Raw genomic sequence first — 17,888 nt, 5'->3', positions numbered from 1 at the left:
GCAAAACGGCGTAGCCCATTATGTAAGAAGACCACGTATTCCGATCCCATGACCCTATAAATAGGGAGATTTCCCCCACTTTTGGGGCAAGTTCATTTATTACACTACCCTACATTCTCTCACATCAGAGAAAACACCTGATCTCGAAATCCGAGATGATCTCACTTTACTTTCAGCACCCTTTACTTTCTTGTAGACACCTAAAAATGTCTCCCCAAAACCAAACCCGATGATGAACAACCTTTTCACCGCCATTATTGGTCGGGTTGAGTATTTAATCTTTGGAGTGCTTAAATCCATATTCAATCCCGATACATTTCATAAACCAACCCAATTCATAGCTCATTTTCCCAAACCATAACTTATTTTCTTAATTTCGTGTCCATTAAAATCATTCATTTCGTGTCTATTTTATAAAAACGTTTAGAACAGTTTATTTTGGTCCATAATCAGGGTTCAATGGTTAAATATTTGGATTGGTCTTGAAAAGAGCTTTCAAACGATATATTATAAGCCCAAATCCGAGTTATAACGAATAAATTATGGCCAAAATACCAAACTGGGTCTAAATCGAACCTAAGCCCACCTTACCTACGACCCAATGATCATGTGGAGGGTCCAAAGGCTTAAATCCCACTCCTAATCCAATTAGTATTAATTAGAAGCTTCTATAAATTTCTAAAATTTCTTAATTATCCTTTTTGAAAAGATAAGATTAAAGCGTTTGAAATAGAATAAAACTCTTCTAGTAATTCGATTCGAATTGAAAGACGTTCAAAGATTGTCAGATATTATGTTCGTGCTTCATAGTTTTTATCTAATTCTTAAATGGTTGGATAGCTCTTGAAATTATCTTTCCAATGATATATTATAATATTAATTCCGAGCTATAACGAAAAAGATATGAGCGAATACGAAACTCTATCCAAAACTGACACCGTCCCTCTATTTCGGCCATATCTTTTATTCTACAATATATTTTAATCTGATTCCAATTGGGATAGAAATTAGACTTCAAGAGCTTCCAACGACATCTTATTCATCTTATTCCAATTTTTGGATCAAAAGATATGATAAAAACAAAAACCGCAAAAACTGCTGTCTATCGCAAAAGTTTTATCCGATTCGAATTCTTATCTTTTCTTGATTCGACCCCTCTTTTTTCCCTATAAATAGAGGTCATATCTCCCCTTTTTCAATCATCAACAAGCTTGATAATGAAATCCTTCTCTCTTCCTCTTTTTTCCACTAAAAATCATTCTCTTCTCTTTCTCTTATATTCTAAGCCTCAAACCTATATTCCTAATTACATCATTCTTCCCCTAAGCACTCCAAGGAGTCCATACTTAACCCGAGGTTCCATCCTTAAACTAAGGCATGAAAGCTACAAATAACTGAGGGTTTGGACCAAATCAACTCAACCTTTTATTTAATTTAATTTCCATTTGATTTATTTTTTATTGAAGTTACTAACAATTTATTCATGATGTAGCAATTCAAGGAAACGCGAAAAGTGAGTAATTAATCACTAAATTACTCTTATTTATTATTCCTATTGCTAATATCATGATTATTATTATTATTTGATTTGACTAACGCTATTATTGTTAAATTGCTTCCAATATTAATGTTAGTTTCTATTGTTATTATGATCACCATATTGCATGTTTAAAGGGAATATGTAATTGAAAATCACGACTAATAAGATAATTTGGACAATCGGTTTAGGTTCCTTTAATCTTGTTATTTAATCAAGTGATCACTAATATTTTAGAATTATGTGTGCATTAATATTCAACCAATTTAGCATAATAATAGTTTGGAGCGAATTGAATCTTTGTTTGCATGCCTTTGAGTTCGTAGGAATACTTTTCATATTAAGAATCGAGTAGAGGCCAATACGGGCGAATGTGACTCCATGACTCACTTCGTACCATCATCCCCGATCCTCCTTTCGTGGTTCCGAACCATATGGAGTTAGTAATCTCATTGATTATGAATGGGGTGTAACCTTCACGGGTCAATCGTTGTCCCTTTTTCGTGGTTGCCTTTTATGATCCGTGAACAGTTTACAGGTTCCTTAAAAACTTGTTGGCGGCTCCCTACTTTGTTTTGTCCCTAATCGTTATCCCTAATCGTTATGTCAATTCCCACTTCCTATGAGTGCCAAGCATATTCACAACATGCTTTTAAGTAGGCGCGCTTCAAACGACGCCTACAATTCTCCTACGCGTTTTAACTTGATCGCCGGAGGTGGAACTCCATCCACCTAAAGTCTCCGTTGTTTTGTTGGTACCTACGCCACCGGACCAGTCTTCGAGCTGTAAATCTCTCGAGGGAATAAAATCACCCAAAATAGGTAAGGTTACCCATAGACGGTCCCTTAGCGTCTCAACCTTTTCGCAGACAGCCTCCTCCTACTCTTAGCTAGGCGCCTTAGATTTAGATTGTTGGGCGGCCTCCTCACCGCCTTCATCATTGGACTCCTTTTAACTTATATCACTTGGGGTACTAGGTGCTCTCGGGTAGTGGTCACGTTCATCCTCCTCAGCCGGCACTCCAAAAGCACCGTCTTCCCTGAAATCTGGATCTGAGGCCGTCCACATAGTCTGAGCCACAGTGTCCCATACAGACATAGAGACGATCGGATTCAGAGAATAGTAAGGGTGGACCAAACACTGAAAGATGACACCACCAGTCCTAGACTTAGCCAAGCTTGGAGACCGGGTGACTACTATCCTAGGTTGTGCTGTGTGTACTAGGTTGTTGGTGAATCCATTTATTTAAAGCTATATATACAAGTTATGAGACACACGCACATTGCATGTGCATTATAAGAAATATATATGGCTCAATTCTCTCTTTTTCATGAAATATCATCCACCTTATTCTAATTAAAAAATCTTTGGAAAAAAAATCTAATAAAAAAGTATTTTATATTGATGAAATGATGGAGGCAATAGAAGGATAGGTAGCTTTTAATTTTTTTAATAAAGGATGGTTGTTTTTTGTTTTTTATTTTATTTTATTGATGGTAGTTATTTTTTAGAAAAATGAAGGTAGTTTTTATTTTTATTTTTATTTATTGATAATAAAGATAATGAAGATGAAAATGGTATTTTGGGAAAGAAAAATTTATCACCCAAAAACCCTTTCACTTTATATATTACTACAGATACACAAACTATAAAAGCTTGAAAGAGCTAAGAAGAGGAGAGACAGTTACCTTTATGTAGTTTGCTGAAACACGTCTCAAAAGGTGACCGGCTGTGTCAATAGAAAGGCAGGCGGAAGTTTTACAAAAGCTTCTACAAGTAGTGATCAGAGTCTCTCTCTCTAGAAATTTTCTCTCTTTCTCTCTCTAGACTTGCGAAATTGTCAAAGATAAAAGGGGAAGAGGGGGGGGGGGGGTAAATCCATATTTAAAGAGGGGTAAAACAAGGGCATCCTCGTAATTACCTAAGAAGGTGAACAGTTAAAAGACTGTTCACCGCCTGCAAAGTGAAGCGTGTCACAGGCGCCACGTGGCTTGCCACGTTACCTTGTGAGGGGCAAATGTTTTGGTAAAAATACCCTTGCTACGTGGCTTAATCAGAGAGGGACACGTGTCATCCCTAACAAGTCCAACATGGACCACTCACTTGCTGACACTTGGCATCCTCAGATGGCAAAGAGAATGGCGGCCTAACTCGCCAAAAGGGCGCAGCCCACCAAATCTAGTTCATAGTGACCTAAAAGAGGGCACTTTTTTCAACGACCCTATAAATAAGGAGATTTCTCCCACTTTGGGACACATTCACTCACCTCATTTATTACATCACCTGAATTCTCTTTGATAAAAAAAAAACACATGATCTCGAAATCCGAGAAGATCTCACTTTACCTTTTTCACACCTTTTTATATTCTTTGACCTGTTCTAACTTGATTGTCGGAGACGGAGCTCCTATCAACCCGAGTTTTGTGATTTTGCAGGTGCAGAAATCTCGAGGGACCAAAAAAACCCCAAAACAGTAACACTTATTAAAATACGACTGGATATAATAAGTATGACATTTATTAAAATACGGAGGAGTAAAAGTTTTATCAATAATCTGGGCAATACTTTACGAAGTATTCACCTTTCAATTGTTGTAAAAATAAAACAAGTGTAAGTAATTGATTTTTCCCCTACCTTTCTTTCGTTGCCCTTCTCTCTCCTCTTTGTTGCCATCAGTTTTCTTCGATTTGTTGATCTGCTTCACAGACATACCTGCTCTGATCTTTGTTTTCTTCCACCTTTTTACTACTTATTAATGGATTGCCGACAAACAGAGATTAATCTTTGTTAGCACTCATTTTGCTCAAATGCTTTCAATTTTCACTGAGTAGCCTAAGAAGATGAATATTGATTTTTGAAGGTGAAAAAGATTGATTCTTGTGAGTTTGGTTGAAGTGGGGTGGCTTGGATTTGCTTGGTTTTTCTGATATGGGTGGGTGTTTTCCTTGCTGGGGATCATCCAACCAAGCTGGGAAGACTGACAAAGAAGCCGCTAACAAAGACGGTGTGAAAGAAAATACTTCAATTATTCAGTCTAATCAACTGGGAAAAGTTAATTCAGGTTAAAATATGTCAAAATGCTTGTTTCTTTTGAAAAAATTGGAGATAATCTTTAATTTGGTTTTCTGAAATTTTGTATTTCTTGGAAATTTGGTATTTTAATTGGTAGGTGAAGGTCATTTGGGCGTATTTGGAATTTTCTTGTGTTTGATTTTACTGTTGACTATCCTATTGCTTTGATCTGTTCTCCTTTGTTGCTATTGTTTCTTAATTTCATGTAGCTTCTATAATTTGAGTGTCCTTTGAAGTTGATTTGGAGATTGGATGGCGTTTTTAGTGTTCAAGTATACAAAGGGTAATGATGTAGACGGGATTGGATCCTCAGTTTAGGATACCACCCCTGGATTTTAGCCTACTAACATAGTTAGCATCTACAAAAATTGGATAGTGTTGACTGTTAAGACTGCCATTTCCTGCTTTAGGGTCGGTTGCTAAAGTAGGTTGGAGATCTATTTTACTTGTCTATGATATAACAAGCTGCTTTAACTTGTTATTATGTCTATCGAATTTCCAGAAATTAAAGTTAAATATTGGCAAAGGGGACCAAGGAAGCTCATTTGATGTTAATTGTGTTACTTGTGAGATACATACATATATCTTAGTAGTTTATGGGGTGAAAGCAATCATTATTGAAAAGAAGATAATTTGGTATGTATTAGGACAAATGCTGGTTTTCCAACGATATTAAGGGGAGTTTTCTTTGCAACTAGAGAATGCCAGATGATTCTCACTTTTGTATCTATATTCTCAAGCTGTTATATTCACAAGGGCTTTGGGAAGAGTTGTACATTACATGTTCAATATTCCTTTTTTGGTTATTTGGGTATGAACTTCTGGACAATAGCTATTTAGTCCTCATCTGTAATTTGTATCTGAGGTTATTTCGTAACCTTTAGTTTAAAGGATAGATTGTGTGCTAGGTATATTTAAGTTCAAACATTGTGCCTCAAAGAAGAAGATTAGGGTGACAGTATGATTCATAGTTTATATCTTTGGATATTGATTTAGTATCTCAGGTTTTTAATTATTGTATTAACTTCTCAAGATATACAGGTTTTCTTCTTTGATTATGGCCCCTATAATGTGTATTCTGTTCTGATGTTTAGATAAATCGAAGAATCGCAATGGTTCTGATCCAAAGAAGGAGCCAGCAGTTTCAAAGGATGGATCAACTGCTCATATCGCTGCACAAACATTTACATTCCGGGAGCTTGCAGCTGCCACGAAGAATTTCAGACCAGAAAGTTTGTTGGGCGAAGGAGGGTTTGGACGTGTTTATAAAGGTCGCTTGGAAAGCACTGGACAGGTATATCAGAGCTAATGTTGGGACTTTTGAAACATAGATTTTATCTTTTATCTGCAACGGACTACGTGGTATGATTAAAATTAAAGGAAAGGTTGTTGTTTGATTGATAGCTTAAGGCTTGCATAAAGGGTAACAATGGCTTTAGGCCATTACTCTCCAAATGTTCCTTACAATTTTCTGCTTGCTTCTCAACTTTAGACTTCCTCTACTTATACTACTACAATTGATGCATAAATGGACAAAAGCCTTAATTGCTACTTTACTATCATTTGTCAATAAGCTAGAGTTACCACAGTTAAAAGAGCTAATATACCAAAACTTGTCCCCTGCCAAAATCAGAGAACCGTTGTTTGTGTAGATGGTGGAGAAGTGCCCTGCTGCTTCTATTGTTCCTGTCCCTTCCTTGGCCTCCTGCTGTACAGCAAAGTGGGTGGAGGTTGTGGGTATATTGCATTATCCCTTATTATCTTTATAGCATTACTTAACAAATGCACCTAGTTTACACCTTCCTTTATACAAGTGGAAACTCGCTATCTTTGGAATAGGGAAGTGTTCTGTATCCCCTAAACTAGAACTATTGGCTTTATAATCCTTTGTCATCCTTGAGAAAGGATACCTGGATATCATCTGATGTGGGCTTTCCGAGCTTGAAACAGCAGGAATCACAAATTGCTACTTTGTTGCTTCATCAACAACATTGCTAGTTGCTTATATTTTTAGCATTGGATGTGTTTCTAATCTGGTAGTTATCTTTGTGCAGGTAGTTGCAGTGAAACAGCTTGATCGAAACGGACTTCAAGGCAACAGAGAATTTTTGGTTGAGGTTCTTATGCTTAGTCTTTTGCACCATCCAAACCTGGTCAATTTGATTGGATATTGTGCTGACGGAGATCAACGGCTTCTTGTATATGAATATATGCCGTTGGGTTCATTGGAGGATCATTTACATGGTAAGTGGTGACTACCCTTTGCTCATCACTCAATATTTTTGTTCAGTGATTAGCAATTGCTACAAGCCTACAACCTTCTAATTTAGTGAAGGATTTGGATTAACGATCCAATTTTTATGAGTTAGAGGCGTTTGGCATGGATGTTCCTTGATCTTTTCTCTTGAAGGATGGTTGATTGTGTATGTAAGGCCTTGGAACCTCTTTTAAGACTTCCATTTTGTTGAGAGTGAGTTTGTCTGGCTCTGCTTGAATTGTTCAGTGTATAATGTTTTATTGTCCCAGCATGTTGATGTTGCACTTCCTGTACATTATTGACTTGACCTGTTTGATATCACGTTTTGTAGCATGAAAATGGTTGAAGCTCATTTCTGTTAAATAGACTCTTAGAGTGCTCATAGATAAAGCAAGAATTTGATTATACACATTTTATGCTGTGCACTCTTTGTCAAATTGAGCAACTTGAAGTTGTATTTACCGTTTCCTTTTATTTGATTATATATTATTAATAATATTATTATAATTTTTTTTTGAGAGAATTATTATTTACTTCATTTTTAATTTATTACGAAGTATTTATTTTTCTTTTGTCAGTGTAAGTTGAATGTTTTTGAATATTTGTTGGGTGAATTTTTTAGGTACCTCGATACTCCATTGATGTGTGTGGAGTTGGTAGTCTTCAAATTTCTTGTCAAATAGCCAAATTTGGCCTCCCTAGCTTGGCCCTAGTGTTTCTGTGATATTGTATTTTACTGCTATTTGGCCTTTAGCTCGGTGCTTTTCAGCTTACGTTGTTATATATGTGATGTTGTATATCAAGTAAACTGATTTTTATTGATTTCCCTTGCATAAAAACCAAAGTCAACATTGCATTAGCACCAATGTCAATTTTTGATATACAGATAAAGCTGCACAAAAGTCATGGTTTTCTTCCCCTACCCTTCCTCTCTTTCGATTTGTGACATCTTAACTGATAATTAGTTATACCTTCCTGGGCATTTGTTAGCATGGTGCTGGTTGAGATGACTACTCCAGTCATATGTTGTCCCTGAGGTTTATGCTTTGCAGACTTTAAACTGTCTTTTGGGCAAACACTCAGCATTATTTCTGGTTTGGGATGATGAAAAATTCTATCATAGATGTCATTATGCTTTAGATTTGATGCAATTTTATTTTGGCGACATGCTGACATCTATATTAGTTAAACCCTGTAGTGACATGAAGTAGTTTGATACTTGCTCTGGGACTTCTTTCAAGTTTAGACCAAACCCAAGTGTGTTACATAATCTGCTATGAAGACTTGTGGGAAACTTTTTATTTGTTGAATTTTGCTATTAAAAGTGACTTGAAGTGCCCAATTTGTCCAATTTCATATAAGTTGCAGTATCCTCTTGGAAACTGGTTTAGAGTTTGATGGGCTACAAGAGTTGATTGAATGGATGTTAAAAGTTTGAGTATTTAAAATTTGATCACTCATGCTTCTTCAGTTATCATTTGCTGGTGATAGAACTTTTTTGTTCTATTCTGAAAGAAAGAAAGTTGTTTGTTTTTTTTATTAAGTGTGGTTTGTGAGCTCTGGAGATTTTATTTAATGAGGCTTTTTCTGAAGTTGGTCGAAGTTTTATTCCTTTGGACAAAGTTACTAGAGATCCATTTAGAGCTTTTAGAAGTGAAAAATACGAGTGGTTGGTCAGTCTGGAAGATTATTCAGAAAAGGTTAAATTTTATCCATGTAAGCAGATTTCAGTTGGCATCCGCCCCTTTTTTTCCCAGCAAAGTTTAAACATAGCTTTGCACATTTGATGCCACCTTACCGACCCCCATGGACAATATCCTTGTTATGTAGGTAGCAAAAATATATTATGCTATTCTAAGGCAATGAATGTGTAGTGGTCTTACTCTAGTTAACAGTAAAAATTGCACACATCCTGTCCCATCAGTGGGAATGAAGGAAAAAACTTTGAAGGACCTTGAATCATTTGTTTTTCTTCTATGCTTCTTATAAATTTCCTTGGCTGTTTGTTTCTGTTATGGATTATGGATGCAATACTATTTACCTCCATTTTTTTTAGTTGACATGTATTTTTTTTTAGGAAGTTTATTTTTAGTTGACACGTTCCCTTTTTAGTTTTATACCTTGGTTTTTTAGTGTATCCTACTTGCTTTATCGTTCTCTCTCATTCGCTCTCCTCTCCTTAATATGTGTGCCTAAATTGAACGCGTCAACTAAATAGAAACGTAGGAAGTATTTATTTATTTGGATGAGTTTCTGATCTTAGGTGTTTCTTTCTTTTGGGCTTGACATGAATGTTAAAGTTTTGTTACTGTGGTGAGTGACAAATCCAATCTAAAGATTAATGAGTACGAAGGTCTTGGTCCTTTTTGTCCAGCATTGTTGTTTTGTATCCTGGATCTGTTCTGATATCTATTCCCATTAGTGAGCTCTTGTGCCCTCTTATCTTTGGACTTCTTAGTTCTTATACAAGTTTTATTGCCAAGTCTTTTTTGAAGAACTTAGTTTCTTTTTCTTTGGAAAAAAGTGTCTCGATCTAAGTATTGAAGGCAAAGTCACCTAATCATTTATTTGGCTATGAAAGATATTGTTATCAATGACACTGATAATTTAAAGTCAACTATTACACTTTCAGCAAGATGATGGGAGTAAACCGGCTTGTTGGCTGTACTGCCTGTACATATTAGGTTGACAGAGAAGTATTGTGGTAAACATTATTGCTTAGTGCTGTATAATTCCTTTATTTCCTTCTGATCATAACACATAATGGCACACGTTTTAAGGAAGGAGAGAGAAGACTTCACTTACTTTGTATTATCTGTCTATGTGACCCACTTCCAATCCATAAGTAAGGGCCTTTATGGTATTATGGTTAGTAAGCCTTACCAAGCATATAAGTGTTGCAATTTAAGGAAATGGATAAAGTATATAATCCTTTTTTTTTATTTGGAGATAAGGGTCATTGTGTTGTGGTACTGATGGATATTATGAGAGATTCCAATTCCAGTACATTTATGTTCTGATGCATCTTTATAAATTCATGATAAAAAACAAATCTTTAAACTGTGTAATTTGAGTTTTCACTTTTACATAGTCTTTAAAATGCTGTTAATTAAACCATTCTTAACAGACATCCCACCTGGCAAAGAGCCTCTTGATTGGAATATTCGGATGAAGATTGCAGCTGGTGCTGCCAAGGGCTTGGAGTATTTGCATGACAAAGCAAATCCCCCGGTTATATACCGAGATTTAAAATCGTCCAACATTCTTTTGGATGAGGGATATCATCCCAAGTTATCCGATTTTGGACTGGCAAAGTTGGGCCCTGTTGGAGACAAGACTCATGTCTCCACTCGGGTTATGGGAACGTATGGTTACTGTGCACCTGAATACGCTATGACTGGGCAACTCACTTTGAAGTCTGACGTCTACAGTTTTGGGGTTGTTTTTCTTGAACTCATCACTGGACGAAAGGCCATTGATAACACTCGGGCACCTGGAGAGCATAATCTTGTTGCTTGGGTAAGATTTACTTGAATAACATTTATCTTTTAATATTAAATTGCCTCATTATATGTAAACAAAATTGCATTTGGTATTAAGCAAGTCTTTTATCCATACTAGCAACCGTCAGTTGAGCGTGTATCAGTCTGATGATCTATTTTCCTGGTTAATTTGCCCAGGAAGCTTATATAGTTATATGTAGCTGAAATTGGTTGCCATGCATTTAACGATGCTATTTACTGTAGTCTATACACCATCAAAGTGTTGGCCTATTGGTAAGGAAAGAACCTTTCAACCTTGAGGTTGGGGTTTCAATCTCCAGTATGGAGCACTTTTGAGGGTAGGATTCCCTGACCCAGTTGACCTATGAGAGGTTCCAAACTAGGAGGACAATTTTACATCCCAAAATGAAAAAAAAAAGCCCCTGTGATCTTTATATTTTACTTTTTTATATTATTTAATTATTTGATTTTTTTTTTTTTTTTTGGCTTTTAAGGAAGGGGGGAGGGGGGTGGGGGGTTTGGGATTGGGATCTTGATCATCTGCAGTAGGGCTTTCATCATGTAGAGTAGGGGGATTGATTAGGGCTTTGCATCTAATAATGAATTCATAGAATATTGTATGATAAATAAAATTGGTGTACCTCATAACTTAGTTATAACAATGAAACACTAAGGACCATGATCTAACATGAATTAATTTTTATACCACTACACACTCTTGCAGGCACGTCCTCTTTTCAAAGATCGTAGGAAGTTTCCCAAAATGGCGGACCCTCTGCTGCAGGGACGTTATCCAATGCGAGGTCTTTACCAAGCTCTTGCTGTTGCAGCAATGTGTCTACAAGAACAAGCTGCCACCAGGCCTCTTATTGGGGATGTTGTGACTGCTCTTACATATTTGGCATCACAAACCTATGATCCAAGTGCTCCTAACAACCAGAGCGGTAGAGTGGGCCCCTCTACACCTAGGAGTCGAGATGATCGGAGAAGCTATGGTGATAGTTTAGATAGTCCAGATAGGCGTGCTGCCCGTTTGAGTTCTCCTTCCACTGTAAGGAATTCTCCTGACTTTAGAAAGAGGGACCATGGTCGAGAACTGAGCACTGGTGCAGAGTTAGGCAGGAGTGAGGTGGGGGGTGGGTCAGGGAGGAGATGGGGCTTAGATGACCTGGAAAGACAAGAATCACAGAGAGGAAGTCCTGCTAGTTCTGGAAGAACACCAAGGAACCGAGATATAGATAGAGAACGTGCCATCGCAGAGGCTAAAGTTTGGGGTGAAAATTATAGGGAGAAAAAAAGGGCAAATGCAATGGGAAGTTTTGACAGCTCAAATGAGTAGGCTGAACCCGAATTCCACTCTCAGAATTTGCATGAGGCAGAAAAAAAAAATCATCCATCTTAGTGAGAGATTAACGAATGCTTCTGCGAAAGTCTCAGCTTTTACTGTCTTGGTTTCCAATTTTCCGCCTGCAGTAAGAGTCTGTACTTGTACCCACCTTCAACTGTTGGTTTTTCAGTGAGGATGGAGCAGAATGTGTATGTTTTTGTGGTTGAGAAGATGGTGATGCAGTTGAATGATCCTGTAACAGAGGTTTAGTGTCTGTCAGTGATTGTGAGCATTGACAGGTTCATTATACCTTCAATGTTTTTAATGTATTTAGGGTTTAGGAAGTACAGTGTAGAGGAGCCACTTTGGGAAAGTGCTTAAACCTGTATCCCTGGTATAATGTTGGTGCATAGTCTATTGGGGAGACTTGGAGGTCTGGTTTTTCAGGTGTCTCGTTGCTCTGTCATTACATCCTTGTATTCAGTACAGTCTTTTTCTTTTTTTGCCCTATCATCCCTTCAAATTATTGAGTCAGTCATGTTTCCGGCGTATAGGAGTTTGGTGGTATCACTATCGTTCCATGACAACCACCCATATATCAGCTATATGTCTGTACTCTTATGCATATATTTTTTGTTATTGGTTTAATGGTTTACATTTCATTGTCTAACTCCTATTTGGTTCTAGTGTTTTAATCTAGTCTATCTTGTTCCTCAACTTATTTATTTATTTAATTATTTTTTTTAATTTTATAATTTTTTTTTTTTTTTTTTTTTTTTTTTTTGAGGTCAACATGCGTATTTCATTAGAATAAATCAATTTCCGCCGAAGCTAATAAGCTTTGAAGAAAAGGACCAAGAGATTCAAATAGTCATGAACATAATTAGCCCAGCCCCTAGAAACATCCACCACATTGAAAGATACATGCTCATAAATAGTCATGTTCCTGCAGTGCCAAGAAGCCCACGCAAGAGTAGCAATTGTCACCGGATCACTCCTTTAAACGTTCTTTGATAGCCATAGGAAGCGTTCCAAAAAACTGGAGTCAGGGGCCTGTAAGATATAAGTTCCATACTGGCTATTAGCCCAAATTTCTTTGGTAGCATTGAATTCAAAAGTTGCGTGTATAATGGTTTCCTCCAAGCAATTGCAAATAGAACACACCTTATCAGAGACAATGTGGCGGTTATGAAGACGTTCTTTGACAGCCAAGAAGCCTTTACAAGCACGCCAAAAAAAGTGTTTGAGCTTCAGGGGCATACCATAGACCAAATCAGTTTCCAAATGACAGGCTAAAGTCGTATCACCTAATCAAAAGTATTACCTAAATCCTCTAACTAAAGTAGATAGGGAAGTAGGGTCGAATCCACAAGGAAACTGGTCTTTCTACTCCTAAATAATTAATATAGTCTAAATTACCAAGGTAACCAATTTGTTGTATTTAATATGAAACTATGCTATGGAGATTAAGTTTAGGGAGAAAATCAAATATAAGAAGGCCTAGGGTCACAGGTTCACCAATAATTAATATTCCGGGATAAAGCATAACAATCAATCAATCAACATTGCACAAATAACATGATTAACAGGCTCTCGCAATTTACTAACCAACATAGATCTAACAGGCTCTCGCAATTTACTAGATCTAAGTTCCTATTGAAAATAGCCTCTAATATTAAATTAACATCTGCTCGATTCATCAATTCAAAATTGCTAAACATTCACAATCAAATTACATCTGCTCGATTCATAATCTAATTGCAAAGAATTAAAACAATTCAATAAGAAATTATCATGCAAAGTCAATAATCAATAATAATAAATTACCCCTTCATATTAATTATGGATCCCCATAAACCCTAGAATTAAACTACTCGGACATAATCAAAACTAAACAAAACATAATAATAAAACAAGACATGAAGGGAATTGGAAAGAATAAAATACTGAGATTAATTAAGGAAGAAATCGTACCAAGACGGCGGAATTACAAAAGTGTTGAGGAACAAGAAAGAAAATAAAACCTAGAGAGAGAAAGTTAAGTAGAGAGAAGGAAGAGAAAATAAAACTAGAGTACTAGCAATTAAAAGAAGAGATAATCTAATCTTGCCTAATAATAACACATTAATACTAAGCAAGTATTATTCGCTAAGCAAAACTGATCGGAAAGCCAAAATTCCTAAGGGCTACACTCGCGCCCGGTCGGGCAGTGGCTCGCCCGACCGGGCCCGCCTTTTCTTCCTCAGCAACCTTCTCGCGCCCGTCCGGGCGCGTGCACCGGGCGCTTCTTGCTTTGGCCCGCCCGGCCGGGCGCTTCTTGCTTTGGCCCGCCCGGCCGGGCGCGTGCTCCGGGCGGAGCTCATGAACTTGGGCGAGGCTTTTGGGCCTCGAATCTTCATCCCTTGGGCCTCCGGACTTGGATCTTCATAACCGAGCCCTTAGTCACCGATTTGATACCTCCAATCGGCCTTGGGCTATCGAACTGGGTCGCGGTCTTCCAATACTTGTAGATGCTTCTCTAAAAGCCCGGGAAATTGCTCCAAGTACACAAATTCCTACAAAACTCAAGCAAAACTACCATAGCACTGGAAAACACAAATTAGTAATAAAAGTGGCTCGTATGAGCCAAAAACACTACTAATTACGACCAAGGGACGGGGATAAATATATATATAAAATGAACACATCAAACTCCCCCAAGCCAAACCTTTGCTTGTCCCTAAGCAAAGAGCTCCTCAATGAACAAATAAAACATGCCTCACCCCAATATAAAAATCGAGCACAAACGATTCAAGGCAAATCAAGTGAACATGCTTCAAAATCAACCAATCTTATTCATCTAATCACCCTTCATCCCCAACAATTGTCAAGTAGAGCAAACCACAAGAGCATATAGAATTCAAGACTAGTGCTCACACACTCAACTCTCATTTATGTGGCGAGTAAAAGATGTACTCGATCGCTTTCCATCCCAACCCCTTTAATGTGAACAATGCCCTCCCAAACTCACAACACTCATGTGTTTAAAAAGACATACACTCAACCTAATAGTCGACTCGGAATATGTCAAATCATAACTTGCATTGATAAACAACACTTTCATATTTACACAACTCTATGCACAAGGTCAAAAGGTCTTTTAAAGCTTGTAATGTAAGGCTAGGGAAAAGGGTAGGATAAATTTGGGAATATGTGAGAGAAAAGCTATGCATAAAGGGAGCCATATCCTAATAAACCCATGACCAAAAATAATGGCCATAATCATCTCCAACAAAATCAACTCCAACACAAATCCACCAAAATATACTCCAAATAAAATAAACAATCCCAACACTCACAATTTCACTCATAAAAATATAATAATAGTGAACTAGAGTGAATAACAAACTTTGAACTCATGACTTGAAATATTTACAATAAAACTCAATTTTTTTTCTTTTCTTTCCGATAGACCTTCACTTAGACAATTTGAACATCCAACTTATTTTTTTCTTTTTGCTCTTTTTTTTCTTTTTTTTTTCCTAGAAGTTCACTTTCTTTTTTTTATTTTCTCACTTTTTTTTTTGAACTTCTCTTTTTTTTTCTTTTTTCTATCACACTTTTATTTTCCAAATATATACACAATAAAACTCATCAAATAAAAATATGATCAAGAACAAATAACTTCTCAAACCCACCCAAACTGTGCAAATAATGTGCATACTACAAACTCCCTCACCTCACTCACTAATAGCTCCCCCAAGCCAAGCTTGGGACTAGTAACCAATGGGGCAAAATAGGCTTGTAATGTGGCTAATAAACAACAAAAAGTCAAGACAACAACATGGGTAGCAAGAAGGGAACAAATGTATCTAAATAAGTCTGAAGGCCACCTAAAAGAACAAATGCCTTTGTCCTCCACATGTGCATAATATTGAGTCATGAAACACTACTCATAGTCGCAAATCAATACTCAAATTCATTGACATACCAGGAACTAATCACACATTCCTAACCAAATCAACTAGTCAAACACTATATTCACAAGTAGTTGGGCAAAATTGACGCATGTTTAGGAATCCAAATAATTAAACTTCAAATCATGATCAACAAATTCACAATGCTCACAATCAAATACCAAGAATCAAAACAAATTTCTCAAGTATGGGGCACAGGGAAGCATGATTTACAGTTCATTGGTTCGTATTTTTTTTTTTTTTGATTTTTCAATTTTTTTTGTATTTTTCAAATAAGGAAAGCAATAAACTAATCTAAAAAGCAATAAATCTAAACTAACAAAACACACCAAAATAAAACAAAAATAAAGAAAAGGAAAGAGAAAAGTAAATACCAAATCCAAAAATCCTCCCCCAAGCCAAGATCGGACAATGTCCTCATTGGCTCGAAAGTAGCCCAACTGGCTACTCATCCTCATCCTGGTCCATATGAGAGGACCCACCTGCTCCACCACTGGAACCGGCACCATCTGCACCGAAAGAGCCACTACCAAAATAGTTAGCATGAAAAGTCCCCCCCGGCGGTCCCCCAAAAGGAATGTCCTGTCCGTACCCATGGAACGAGGAGTAGTCTGTGTAAATGCCATGGGCAGTGGGATCCCTATCGTATCCCTGGGGTGGGGGCTGAAACCAGTCTGGGTAAACCGCATCGTCGGGAATGTTGCCCCGACGAGCGTAATCATCATAAATAGGGTAGAGCCCCCTACCCTGGTTCCTCTCGAGGTAGCCTAACCTATGGTCGACAGAACCAATCATCTGTCTGAACTCGGTCTGGGTCTGCTCTATGCGACCTATGGCCTGGCCAATACTCTGTAAATCCCAAACTGGGTCAGAGTCACCGTGAGGGACGGAATAGGACTGTCGGGGTGGTGATGGTGGCTGTGGAATGGGCTGTACAGGAGGTGGCTGGGCCTGCTGCGGATCCTCACCCCTAGCATGGCCAACTAACAGGGCATAAGTATAAGACTCTTGCCCTGGGGGAAAGGCGGTCAGGTCAAGGTTGGGCAAAGGAAAAATAGGCAAGGGTTGTTCAGTCCCTGTCCTAATGCACCAATGGGTGACCTGGTTCTCGTCTACCCTCAACCACCCAAGCTCCTCAAGGTACCTAGAGGTCATGTAGGTGTCCGGCCCCATGTTAGTCATCCTGTGAGGTCCACTCTCTACAAAACCGACCTTCTTGATGGCTATCCTAGTGATAAGGCCACCAAGACGGATAGGGGTAGTGTGGTGGTTGCTGGCCGTAGCGTGCCTACCTAGGTGGTGAATGATGTACCGGGCGATGTTCAGTTTTTCATACCCAAACATGTAATGGCCAATTACAACTAGTTCATTGGTCTGACAGTTATGGGGTTCATTTCTACCTAGGAAACATACACCGGCAAATCTTTGCCACAATTTGGGGATGGGGTGATGAATAGGCCTAGCACTAGCATGTTGGGCGTTCACATGTGGAATACCAGTTAAAGCTAAATAAACATCCTCCATTTTAAATTCAGCATTCCATTGGCGGTTTAATTCCGGTTCCAGTTCAAACAATTTACAAAATTCCGCAAAAGAAAGAGTGATGTTTTTATTATTAAGCCTAAATATTAATTTTGGACCACTTTTATGGTTTTGAATAACAAGAGAAGATAAGAATTCACAAGTCAATTCACGGTATGTTGAATAATGCATATCTACAAATTTTCTCATACCAATATCATTCATAAATCTCCTAACAAAACCAAAAATTCCTAAAGCTTCTAAAGTAGGGCGGTGTAACCACCGTGAAGGGATTACCTCGCGTCCGTAGAGCACCTCTAGTTTTTCCCGTTGCTCCGCCGTCGCGATTTTGATCGTCGGCCACTGAGGGAGCTGGAGCGCCGGGTCGTACTGTTGGGAGCTGGAGCTTCCTCCGAGTAAGCTTCTTGCTCTTTTAGCCGCCATTATAAGTGGTCAAAATTTATATTCTGTGGAATTTGAAAATTTTTGAAGTAAGAATGTAGAGGATGAAGAGAGGAGTAATAATATGTAATTTGTTTTGGATTTGGGTAAGAGAATAAGAAGAAATCTTAGAGAGAAGTCAGAGGAAATAAGAGTTTTAGAGAGATAAAGTTCAAGAAAAATGAAAGACGGAAGAAGAAAGAAAGAAGAAAGAGAAAGAAAAAGGGGACGGGGGAGAGGGGATGTAGGCGCGCCCGGCCGGGCGAGAGCCCG

At 37.9% G+C, this 17,888-nt stretch overlaps 1 protein-coding gene across 1 annotated transcript; it reads left to right on the top strand.

The window, feature by feature from the left end:
• The first annotated feature begins 4,147 nt into the window (after nt 1–4,147).
• Nucleotides 4,148–12,367, top strand: LOC145609701 (serine/threonine-protein kinase PBL27-like). The gene is made up of 5 exons (XM_081665161.1): nt 4,148–4,599; nt 5,705–5,904; nt 6,665–6,854; nt 9,995–10,386; nt 11,095–12,367. Exons 1-5 carry the CDS (start codon nt 4,467–4,469, stop codon nt 11,707–11,709), a joined length of 1,530 nt encoding a protein of 509 aa, XP_081521287.1. The 5' UTR covers nt 4,148–4,466; the 3' UTR covers nt 11,710–12,367.
• Nucleotides 12,368–17,888: the final 5,521 nt, after the last annotated feature.

This window comes from Chenopodium album, chromosome 23, assembly GCF_948465745.1.
Source record: "Chenopodium album chromosome 23, dcCheAlbu1.1, whole genome shotgun sequence".
NCBI lineage: Eukaryota > Viridiplantae > Streptophyta > Magnoliopsida > Caryophyllales > Amaranthaceae > Chenopodium > Chenopodium album.
This window is presented reverse-complemented; position numbering and strand designations above follow the sequence as displayed.